Genomic DNA, 12,793 nt, shown 5'->3' on the forward strand with positions numbered 1-12,793 from the left:
AAGAGAGAAAGGGAGCTAGAGACGTACTGAGTGACACATGGATGGGGCGATGGTAAAACTATAAAAACAACAGCAGCAAAACCGTAAGAAGATGAGAAAAAAAAAAGGAGTCGGTAAACATATGTTTGAGGAAGAAACTTTTGTTTGAGAGTGGGAACAACCATTTTTTAGATGCTTTTTCTTGAAAACCAAGCATTCCGCTAGTTACATAGAAATGTTGCACACTCTATTCACTAAATTCAGACCCAATAGCAGCGTTGTCATTGCATTTGTGAGGTTTCATCCAGTTCTGATTCAGTTAAAAGCACTTTATATATAATTACAGCCAATGTTCTGATTCAATGGAACCACAAAATTTTCAAGCACTACAACCTTCTGAGTTGCAGCTGGAAGTTCATCTATGCCAATCTTCCAAGTACTAGAGCGTCACAGAATAAGTCAACCATGATAAAGTTGTTTATCTTCAAAAAAATCTAGTAACTAGTATTGCCTAAAAGAAAATACAAAGAAAATTGTTCACATAGGGAATCATCTCTCTTCCAGTCCCTAGTATCTCATTAGTGCATCTGACAAACTTATGGCATTCATACCTGAAGCTTAACAAATGTGTATCTAGTCAAACAGGTCCATCCATTCTGAAGCATGGCATCATCATTGAAACCAATTCAAACCTTCCACTTTCTTGATCTAAGCCAGTATTCACAGTAATTTCAAATTTCAAAGAACTATTTTTTCCTTGTTGCAGCAACATTTTGAGTAAAATTAGCCAAATCCTGAAAAAGTTCGGGTTCTTCCTGTCTCCTTGGTTGTTACTTTTTGGTTTCAGGGTCTTCTTTACATCCAGTGGCCTAGAATCTGCAGCTTTAGAGTCAGCATTGGCACTCAGATCAGAATGACCAATCTCATGATCATCTCTCAAATCAAGATTCCAATTCTGCTTTTGTGTTGTATAGCACAAGTAGACTTTCTCGGCTGTAATGTCTGCAAATAGTAGCTCTGCAACCTTGTTTGTGACAAAAAGTGGAATGCATTCAGATTGGTCCCACACATAAAGCTGCAGCAAAAGAAAGATAAATGATGATGTTACATTAAGAAGTGATATAACAATTATAAGGATCTAATGCAGAAGAAAATAAAAAGAACTTGAAACAGTTTCCAAAAAACCTGCATGAAAAAAAATCGGGATTTCTTGATCATGAGAAAAGTGAAAACCACTAAATATTGTATCTAAATTTCCAATCAGAGAAAAGTTTAACACACAGTGACAGATCAAACATGGTATCAGGTCAGAGGAAAGTGAAAATATATACCATTACAAAATCTCAGCCTTGATTTGAAACATTAAGCCTAACTCAACAAAAGAAATATGGCAAAGGAAAACAACAGAGCACATCAGGAAAGCAAATAAATAAAGAAAAAGAAAAATCTCCATAGGAGTATAAAGTATAAACAAGAGAGAAAAGAAGGAAGAAGCAAATACTTATTCTAGAAGCATGAGAAAACCTTTATATTCTCACTTCTATACTTGAAAAAGTTTATGTATACCTAAACATTTAACAATAAAGAAAGCAAGTAAAATTTATGGAACATTGTCATTTGTCAAGGTGACGCTGAGGCATTGCCTAGGCCACGAGGTAACTCTTGGAGGATCGCCTTGCCTAATTGCCAAGCAGATTTGTACACTGTGTTATGAACTACTTTTATATTCTTAATTTTTTGAGATTATAACTATAAAATAGACATTATTGTTAACAGATGTTATTTTATATATGTATAGTACCGTAGGGGTACTATTGTACTTTTCCGTTTCTTTATGTTTAGTTGTTGTCGCCCTAGTATAAATATAACATACTGTGCCGCCTGCAGTATCTTTTTGGGCTCTCAGTCCTCTCGTCTCTCCTCTCCTCTCTCCCTTTCTCTCTTCTATTAAACTAAAATATTCATACTGTGTGTTTATATACTAGTTTATTTTTATTATTTTCTTATTTGTTAGGGTTTAATCAACACACACGTTACTAAATGCTTCTTAAACCCTCAAAGACTTCAAAACCTGAACCAATAAGTAAAGAACTTCAAATTCCACCTTTTCTTTTCTTCTTTTCCTATAACAAAAATAGGGCTCAGCGCCTCAGCCCCATTATTTTCTGAATTTTCTTTCTTCTTTTTCTTCTCATGGGCATGTTGATTTTCTATGCTTTAAAATGAAGTTTATACTTTTCTTATGAAAACTATGCATAATTTTACTTTAAATGAAGTTTATACTTTTCTTTAAAATAAAATAGACTTTCCATGATACAATAATCTATACTTTATTGCTTTTTGTGAAAGAGAATGTTGCTAAGAAAGTAAAGGCTGTGGACCTAGCATGGACTTGATTTCCCCATCTTCATCTTCAAAATATTAACCACCAAACCATGGGCCTATTGAAAAAAATCAAACAAATTATGAAAAAGTACGGACAGGCCCAATGCAGATTTCTAAATTCCACTGCAGACCTATAAACATTCAAAATGTCAAATATCCCCACTCTATACACCAATGCCCGCCCGTGAATTGGCATCAATTCCGAGCTGGCACCTACCCCAACTGTACTTTGGACCTAAAAATTCTGACCCTGACCGTCATTCTCCCAACAAATTATTGGCATGTATAACATTATTTACTAACCTGAGAATATGATTTCTACCAGTCTCTAATAATCCTCCAACTTCCTTAAACAACTATTAGAGGATTATATGACATTACTGGAGATACCAAATGCTAAACCAAAATATTTATCAACCATACAAGAGAAAACCTCCATTTTGTAGGAATCTCTTAGGCCGTGGAATAGAAAAGCCACTGAGATTTAAGTATTTCACCCTGTCCTTCTCCAAGGGAACCTACTCCAATGCACTAGCATTCATGGAACTTCACTGCCATAAAATAATCTTGATCATGACAATAAATTTCTTACCTCTATCACCTTTAAAATGTAAATTAAGTGGTAAATACACCTCTTTGTTTTGTATATCTTTTCTTTTGCATTTAGGCTTGAAGCAAATGATATGATCTCCCTTTTGTGAAACTGTTTCAAAAACAAGTCCCCTGCCCAGGACCCCTGAGTTGTGTTTGTGAAAAATGAAAACAGAAATCCACAGAATTCCATATTCCACCAAACATAGAATTCAAAAATGATTGAAACTAAAATCTGCCAACTTTCCAGATTCTACCCCTTATCTAATGGTGAAAAAGAATCCAGGCCCTCCACAGTCCCCACATTTCTGAATTCCGTCCTGAAATCTTACAATCCAATCTCAACCTTACTTCAACATAACTTGAAAGGTGCTGATCAATTTCAATTATTATGAATTTAATTTCTTTTTGAACTTTACCAAGATGCAGTATAAACATTTCTTTTGGAGGCATGTCTGGCAACATTTAGTTTTCTAATACTTGTTCAAGAATATATGAATGCTATATTTTTGTTAAGAATATACATTAAATTTTCAAAATAGATGTGTGCATTCACACAATTATTGAACCATCAAAGCAGCTATTTTCCAGTGTGACGGCAAAAAACAGAAACATATTTTATAGAAGCAAGCTACCTGACCTCAAGTCATTCTGACAATTATAGATATACCTAATTGGCTAGGTTCTTTCTTTCAAGTCATTTTGAAGATTTTATAATTAGCATTGAACATTGTTTTTTCTTATCACTTCAAGTGATAAATGTGCACCACTTTCACAAATGAAATTGAATATTCTCAAGTAGGATTAGCAGTTTCACCAGAAATGGCCTATATATGAAGCATATAGCATGTAGGCGGTTAGAGCTTTTCTGGCAATAGAGTGGAATCATGCTCTGTTCCTGCAAAGACCTGTTAAGATAAATGACAAAATGCAATTAAGTAACCACAACAAACATTGTACCAAATAACTAGAAGAGAGACTTCTGAAAAGAGTTGCTGTACCCATATGCCAAACCCAATGGGGAACCACATAGCTTGCAGCCAGTGCAAATGAAATCTTCTGCAATTTTATTATATCCACTCATAAACAGTCTTTTGCTGATGAACACCCTTTCCTTCTCCCCATCAGTTGCACATGTAAATGGCAGAAAAAGTTCACCAATATGTGCATAAAATGTAGCTTTACAAGAGTTCCCAAGGCATGATACTTCTGAGATTGAGATGCAGTCTATAGATTTTCTTTCTTCATTCACCTTCCAGTTCTTCAATAGCTGCCTCTTCTGTTGTGCAACATTTTTCTCAATGAAAATCCTCCAAGCATGTAAAACACTGAATTTTAAATTAAATGATGAAGGTGGAACAAAAGAGCAAGAGATCCTAATGTCTATGAGAGTCAAATTTTACCTTCAATTTTTTTGACCATTTTTTTGCCTTTCTAATAGATAAAAACACCTTATTTTAATATATAGCGTCATTCCTTTTAAATCCATTTACTACTCATTCTGATATCTCTCTAAGCAAATTATTGCTAAAAGGACTAAATTTGGTTTCCCATGTTTCATAATTACTTGAATTCCAACCCGACCTTGATCTATTACCACCTCTAGGTTAACAATTCCTTCTATCTTTCCTTGGTCCTTAAAATGGTACTACTACAAATAAGGTTTCTCTGTGACATCTAAAACCCAGTCCTGGCTTAGACATAAAAAGAAATCTCAGGAACCAATAGCCTCAATCCTTGAAATGCATTTATTACAAATTATATAATTCATAGAGCATCTAGATATCCTTCATAATGTCCAAAAACATAATAGTGCACTGGCACAGAGAGGATTATGTGCTATTCTATAGTCAAGTCATAATCTCTATATTATCTAGTCTGATTCCTCATACTTAATATTACCTTCGCCTAGACAATTATTGATCAAAACAACAAAATCAAAGGTTGTCAGTCCACCTAAACTAAATTTTGGACTTTAAATACATTGGTCTAGTATTTTAGTTTTCCTTTAAATGTAAGGAAAAAAAACAACGTTCTTTTCTATAAACCATCATTAGGTAACAAAGATAAAGTTATAGATCATTTTTATAGGTATATAATGGAGCATTTTAATAGTTTATACTTTTTATAGACATGTTCCTAGAGTCCTTGTTTTTTTCTTCTTGTCAAGTCGGACTCCAGGGTGCATGTTGGAATCTGATTCTTGTATCAATGTCCTTGGAAAATTGTTTTTGGTCTGACCTTTAGTGGGGAAGTCAGTCTTTAAACCCAGCTTTTCCTAATATTTTTTTTCTCTCATACTTGAATTTTTATCTTCATCATTCTCCACTAGGGACCAAGATAAAGAAGGTAGATTCTCTTCCTGAATCCCCAAAGAAGTTTATATCTCCTCTAGGAGTGACCATGGGTCGGGCCCAGGCCAGGCATAAAACCCACCTATTATAATAGCTATAACCTGGGCTCCAGCACAGCCCAGCCCAGACCCTGGGCCTGAAATATAAGCCTGGGTCCAGGTCTGTATGGCTCAGGCCAAGCTGGGCCAGGCTTTGGGCCTAACTCACTAATAAAATTTTATAAAATATATAACATTTTATATTATATGACATACAATATATGTATAACATATATGATATAATTTACATTATATATAATATATATTATATGTGTCATTTTATAATATTAATATACATAATATAAAATAATACAATACATTATATAAGTATATACTTGATAATATAAATAATATATTGCAGGCCAGGCCGGGCCAGGTGCTCGGACCTGAACACAAAACCTAAGGGCTGGAAAATGATCACCATTCACCACTAATCTCCTCTGTCCTTGACCAACCAGTTTAGTCCCCAATTCTCTCGAGATCCTTCAGATCTGATCCTTTTTAAGGTAAAGGATACATATCCTTAAGGCTATGTTTGGTTTGAAGGAAAAGGTAGGGAAAGGAAGGGAAATGTAGGGAAACCTTTACAAACCTTGTATAGGTTTCTCTGCCTTTCTCTTCCTTTCCCTACTTTTTCCTTCAAACCAAACACAACCTAAGTGAATGCTTTACCCATGACAAGTCTCTAGCTCTATATGGTCCCACCTAGAGTCTCTTCCTATTTGAAGCTAGATGTGGGCAAATCATGACATAAATTCCTATAAAGAAAAGGCATTTTTACATATCCCCTCATGCATGTGTAATGGACTTTCATTTTGTTTTGATGTCCTTATTGTATATGCTGTTGTGAGTATATTCTCTTATACTCCTCTCTTGTATAAAGGGGAAGTTATACTGGAAGACCATTATCCATTGTGATGTGGGAAATTTGGGAAGAGAAAAACAGATGAATCTTTTCATAATATATAAGCATCCTTTAAAGCTCTAAGAAGCCATATCCTCTCTCTTCTCAATTCTTGGATGTTAGCAACAAATGAGTTCAGAAAGATATCCTTGGACAATATGAGAATGAACTTGTAAAAAAAATCCCACAATCATCCACTAGTGATTATATGCAAAGAGCTTTCCTGTCTACCCTCCCAAATGGCAAACAGACTGCATTTCGATGGCAAAGCCAACTGTGTCCAGGTCAAGCCAGCCTGGGGATTAGATGGAAGCATCTTTTTATAGATAACTAGTAACTTGTATTAAATTAAATTTCGAGAAATTAAATTGGAAGAAGCATACTCTAGGCCTTTAATGGCCTTATCAGGGTTGCACAATCTTCAGAACCTTAGGTTCAGGCTCTTCACTTGGGAGTGTTTAGCAATACAATCACAAGTATTCTCGTGTATTATTTCAGGAATTCAGGCAATGCAATACAATGGGATCAAATGGTGGGAAGCAGCCCTTGGTATCTGGATCATTATCTAAATGAAATCAAGGAAATTATATCCATTATAAATGCACACTTACGATGGATTCCTAGGAACATGAATTGTAGTAGCAAAGAAACTAGTTACATTGAGCATTGAAAGATCATTTCTGTATGATGACAGGCCTCAACCAGATAAATTTTTGTAAGGAGAGGACTGTCTTTCCAATTTCCATATTCTATGTTCATGTAACATCACCTCATGTACTCACTTTTTGTCAATAGTTTATAATTGAAATACAGCTACTTTTTCCTCAAATAATATAATGCACCCATACCCTTCAGCTTTAAGCAACAGGCACAAGAAATTAACCATTTTTAGGATGCCAATTTGAAAGTTGAAAGTTCATGACAGAAAGTACACTCGAATTTATAAAGAATACCTCGTAATTATGCAATTGAACATTGTGATCTGTAGATCCAGTTCGTTTCACCCATTCTATCACCTTCCTTAGTTTTTCCCTTGTTGTATTCCCAACCCGACAATTTGCTAGTAAGTCATCCACACCTACATAAAATGAAAATAAAAAGTAAAATATTTCCATTATAGGTGATCAGTAAAAGACCCCTCTGGAAAGACATGATTTTGTAGACTGTGTTGCAGGGGCACGATAAAAAGGTGTAAACATCCATACAGATATGGATCAGTGTTTTAAAAGGCGAGGGAGGCGTACGCGCCTCCAGGCGAGATGCTCCCAAAACGCTCTGAGGCGTATGCCCGAGGTGCTGACACCTCTGAGGCGTACGCCTCTTGCACTTTTTTCATGAGGTGTGCTAGAGGCATGCGCCTCATGTGCCTCATGCACATCTTATAAAAGACAAAAAAAAGAAAAAAGAAAAAAAAGGAAAGGAAAGGAAAGGAAAAGAAAAGAAAGGGAAGGGAAAGAGAAGAAAAAAGAAGAGGAAAGGGAAGGGAAGAAAAGACAAGGGGAAAGACCCCCCCTTTCAACTAATTTTATGCATCTTTATTCTTCTTAATATAAAAGATTTTTATTAAAAATAAAGAAAAAAATGACATCCCCCCTTCCTCTTCATCCTCCTCCTAACCCCACTCCTCTTAAGGAGGCGTCCTTGTGTTCGGGAGGCTTACGCCTCTTGCATTTTGAACTATGCCTCACACCTCTAGGTAGTGGAACGCCTCGCGTCATGCCTCCGCATTTTAAAACATTGATATGGATAACTGCTCAGTGATCTGGAATAAATGTATTTAATCCCTAAAAGGTACCTAGAGTTATCTGTATAGTTAAAAAAAATTCAAGAATTTCACTAATCAAATATTTTAAAGGTTGATTAAATGCCCAACATTTGCTGAGTTTGCAAATATCTAAAGCATCTTCAAAATTTATATATGATATTTACAAGATTTGTTCAAGAATTTTTCTTTTCCAATAGAAGTGTTTAAGGAAATTTATATCTAGAAATAGAAGATAAGAAAAAGTAATGCACTCTTCATAAATAAACACAACACAACACTCTTTTGGGTAGGAATAATGATGCTACCTTTGAAATTTGTGTGGTTTGGTGCTGATTCCAAACTTGTAAAGATACTAACTTCAATTCTAGGTGCTAATTTATAGACTTAACTTCTTATGTTTGTTATATCTATTCTTATTTTATTGTTAATTGACAGACCAATATCTAGACTATATAAGAGAAGTAAAACAGTCCAAAAGAATGAGACTGATTTTAAAAAAGTGTGAAAAAGGTTAGATATTATCAGCAAAGAGAGAAGAAGAAGAGAGAAGAAGAAGAAGAAGAAGAAGTCGGCTGCAATAGGGTTTTGGGAGATGAATTGTTCGAACCTCGCTTCCTTCCCTAATCTTTTCATTAAAAATACTTTACAAAGTTTCTGTATTTACAAGGAAGCCCTTAATTGGGCGATTAACTTAATTAAACATAAAATATAAAGAAACATAACGGCCCATTAACAAAAAGGAATAGAAGCATAAAGAAATAAGAGCAGCCTATGGGTCACTCGGCCCCCTCAAGCTGAGCATAGATGTCAACCATGCCCAACTTGCTAGTGTCATGTTGTAGTTTGGCCTTGGAGATTCCCTTGGTGAGGATGTCAATTAATGTTCTTCAGATGTAATGAATGGTAGACAAACTTCTCCAGAAGCCACTCTTTCTCCAATAAAATGCCTGTCAACTTCAATATGTTTAGTCCTATCATGTTGCACTGGATTGTGGGCAATGTTGATGGTGGCCTGATTATCACAATATAGCATCAATGGCTTATCATACTCAACACCTAGTTCCTCCATCAAGGATCGAAGCCAAAGTAACTCAGAAACTCCATGAGCCATAGCCCGTACTCAGCCCCAGCTGAAGATCTAGCAACAACAGATTGTTTCTTGCTTCTCCAAGAAACAATATTACCTGCCACCATGCTACAGTATCCCGAAGTTGACCTCCTATCATCAATGTTTCCTGCCCAGTCAACATCTGTGTATGCCTCCAGGTTCATATGACCATGCTTAGCAGAAAGAATGCCCTTCCCAGGAGTACTTTTCAAATAACATAAAATCCATTCTGTTGCTGCCATATGAGTGTCCTTGGGAGCATGCATGAACTAGCTAATGCAGCTAACAGCATATGCAATGTTAGGCCGAGTCATACAAAGATATAGTAGTTTCCCTAGTGTTTGCCGAACTGAACCTGTCAAGTGAGAAGAGAAGAAGAAGAGGAAGAAGAAGAGGAGAAAGGAAGAAATGTTCGAATGGGCACTGTTCATCAGTCGGCCCTGTTCACTTATATAATAACAATACATAAAGTTACATAAAAGGACCAGGATGCCCCTGATTAGTGATGGGACACCTAGTCAAATAAGAGACTAAATAAAAATAGGCCCAGTAACTAAGGCCCATTAACTAAAGACTTAATACCCAACCCAGACAAGAGGATAACAAAATATCAGTCGAACCAACACTCCCCGTCAAGCTAAGCATGGATGTCAATTATGTTTAGCTTGCCAAGTAAGTCCAAGAATTTCACTGTGGTTAGCCCTTTAGTTAAGATATCTGCAATCTGCATCTCCGAGGGAGTGTAAGGAATGTAGAGTTCTCCTAAGACTATTCTTTCTCTAACAAAGTGACGGTCTATCTCAATATGTTTTGTTCTATCATGTTGCACTGGGTTATTTGCAATGTTGATGGCAGCTTTGTTGTCGCAGTACAACTTGAGAGGACACTCAATCTTCACTCCCAGTTCACCAAGAAGAATCTTAAGCCACAACGGTTCCGCAACACCATGAGCCATAGCCCGATATTCAGCCTCTGCGCTAGACCTGGCAACCACATTCTGTTTTTTACTTCTCCATGTAACTAAATTTCCTCCAACAAAGGTGCAGTATCCTGAAGTCGACTTTCTGTCACCCACAGAACCAGCCCAATCTGCATCAGTATATCCTTCAACTTCAATTTTATTGTTTTTTTCTAAACAAAATCCCTTTTCCGGGGAAAGACTTCAAATATCTAAGAATCCTTTCTACAGCTTTCATGTGAGGAATTTTTGGGTTGTGCATGAACTGACTGACAACATGAACAACATAAGCAATGTCAGGATGAGTGAGGGACAGGTAAATTAACTTCCCCACTAGCTTTTGGTATCTTTCCTTATCAGGGTAGTCCTCTCCTACCGACTCCTGTAGACCATGGTTTGGTTCTATTGGAGTATCTACTGGCCTGCACCCCAACATGCATGTCTCTTGTAGAAGGTCAATGATGTATTTCCGTTGACATATATAGATGCCCTCTTTGGATCTAGCAACTTCAATCCCTAGAAAGTATCTCAATTGACCCAGGTCTTTGATTTCAAATTCAGCAACTAGGACCTCCTTCAGCCTTTTAATCTCTTCCTTATCATCCCCAGTAATTACCATATCATCTACATAAACGATAAGAGCTGTAAGTTTCCCATTTCTCTTCCTTACGAATAGGATATGATCTGCCCCGCTTTGAGTATAACCACCTTTCTTCACGGCTCCACATAGCTTCTCAAACCAAGCTCGAGGGGACTGTTTAAGGCCATATAGTGCTTTTCTCAGTCTACATACTTTCCTGCCAAATCCATAACCTGGTGGAGGATCCATGAATACCTCCTCATGTAGATCACCATTTAAAAAGGCATTCTTCACATCCAGCTGGTGAAGCTCCCACGAGAAATTTGCAACTAATGATAGTAGAACTCTGATAGTGTTGAGTTTTGCTACCGGAGCAAATGTTTCTTTGTAGTCAATTCCTTCCTTTTGAGTAAATCCCTTTGCTACGAGTCTAGCCTTGTATCTTTCAATGGACCCATCCTCCCTATGCTTCACAGTGAACACCCACTTGCATCCAACAGTGCCTTTCCCTTCTGGTAGATCTACTAATTCCCAAGTCCCTACTTTCATTAAGGCCTTCATTTCTTCATTCATAGCCTCTTTCCACTTTGGGTCAGACACTGCCTCTGAGTACCTAGTAGGAACATGCACAAAAGAGAGAGCAGACACAAAGAACAATAATGAGGGGACAAATGTGAGTAAGACACAAAATCAGCAATGGGGTGTCTAATAGTACAAGAACGGGTAGACTTACGAAGGGCAATCGGAAGATCTAAGTCAGAGGAATTGATAGGATTACCTTGAGTTACTGAGACAGGTTGATCCGAGTCCAATTAGTTGTTGTCATGAGTTGGAGGACTCTTCTTCCTTCTATTGTAGGTGATTCTGATATCTTTCTGCTGCCTGTTGGAGTCTTTAGTAACATTTGCAACATCACTAGTAGTAGCTGGGCCAATGGGAGCCTCACTAGATTCACCTGGGATACTACAACTAGGAGGATCAAGAGGAGAGGATGGAAGATCCGAGGCAGAGAAGGGCACAAAGAAGGAGGGAATAGAAGGATCAGCAGGAGGGTCCTCTTCCATCCCACTAGTCTCCCCCTGAAGAGGATCCGGGGAAGATTGAAAGTAGGATTGAGACTCAAAGAACACCACATCTTTTGTGACATTTTTTCTTGGTGACTGGATCGTAACACTTGTATCCCTTCTGAGTAGGAGAGTACCCCAAGAAAATTCCCTTCGTAGCTCGAGGATCCAATTTGGTCTTCTTCGGATCCTTGACATGTATGAAACATACACACCAAAAGACCCTCGGTGAAAGAGAAAAAACAGGAAGGTGAGGGCAAAGAACAGAAAATGGAGTCTTCATCCCCAAGACCTTAGATGGCATTCAGTTTATCAAATATGATGCAATAAGGATTGCTTGAGACCAATAGGCTTTTGGAACTTTGTGCTGAAATAGTAAAGCTCGTGCAGTCTCCAATAAGTGTCTATTCTTGCGCTCAACAACCCCATTCTGTTGGGGGGTACTAGCACAAGATGACTGATGGATCATTCCCGCATCCTCCATAAACAAGTTTAAGGACCTTTCGAAATATTCAGCAGCATTATCTGACCTGAATTACTTGATTTTCTTGCCAAATTGTGTTTCAATCATTTTGCAAAATTCCATGGTTACCCGCGGCACTTCATCTCGTGTCTTTAATAAGTAGATCCATGTGCATCGAGAATAGTGATCAATAAAACTGATAAAGTATCGATAGCCATCAATAGAAACAATGGGAGAAGGACCCCAAACATCAGAGTGGACTAAGTCAAAAGGTGCTTGAATTTCATTACTAGAAGTTGAATACACAGTTCTACATTGTTTTGATAATTGACAGACTTCACATACTAACTTTTGACTTGAAACACCTTGGAACAATTCCGAGAACAACATTTCCAATGACGAAAACTGTAAATGACCTAGCCTAGCATGCCACAAGTGTAGCTTAGTTAATGACTCCACATTAGATTGACCTAGTAGTAGATGTTTGTAGGGTCGAACTAATGTCTGCATCAAGGTAGTAGAGGCCTCCGCGCTCATGACCGCTCCCAATCGTTCTCTTCGTCAAATTGTCCTGAAAAACACAATGAGTAGGAAAAAAGGTTAT

The 12,793-nt window shown here is 37.2% G+C and overlaps 1 protein-coding gene across 6 annotated transcripts in view; it reads right to left on the minus strand.

Annotated features, from left to right (window-relative positions):
* Positions 1–238: 238 nt before the first annotated feature.
* The window catches only part of LOC104608507 (uncharacterized), a 59,133-nt gene continuing 46,578 nt past the window's right edge, over positions 239–12,793 (minus strand). For all 6 annotated transcript variants that reach the window (XM_088888676.1, XM_088888673.1, XM_088888674.1 and 3 more), the window contains 4 exons: positions 7,205–7,329; positions 3,957–4,234; positions 3,773–3,863; positions 239–1,054 (listed from right to left, as the gene is read on the minus strand). In XM_088888676.1, coding sequence (XP_088744802.1) covers positions 617–1,054; positions 3,773–3,863; positions 3,957–4,234; positions 7,205–7,329 — 932 coding nt within the window. In that variant the 3' untranslated portion in view covers positions 239–616. The remainder of the gene's footprint in view (positions 1,055–3,772; positions 3,864–3,956; positions 4,235–7,204; positions 7,330–12,793) is intronic.

The sequence above is a fragment of the Nelumbo nucifera genome, chromosome 5, assembly GCF_055504915.1.
Source record: "Nelumbo nucifera cultivar China Antique chromosome 5, China Antique-T2T, whole genome shotgun sequence".
Taxonomy (NCBI): Eukaryota; Viridiplantae; Streptophyta; class Magnoliopsida; order Proteales; family Nelumbonaceae; genus Nelumbo; species Nelumbo nucifera.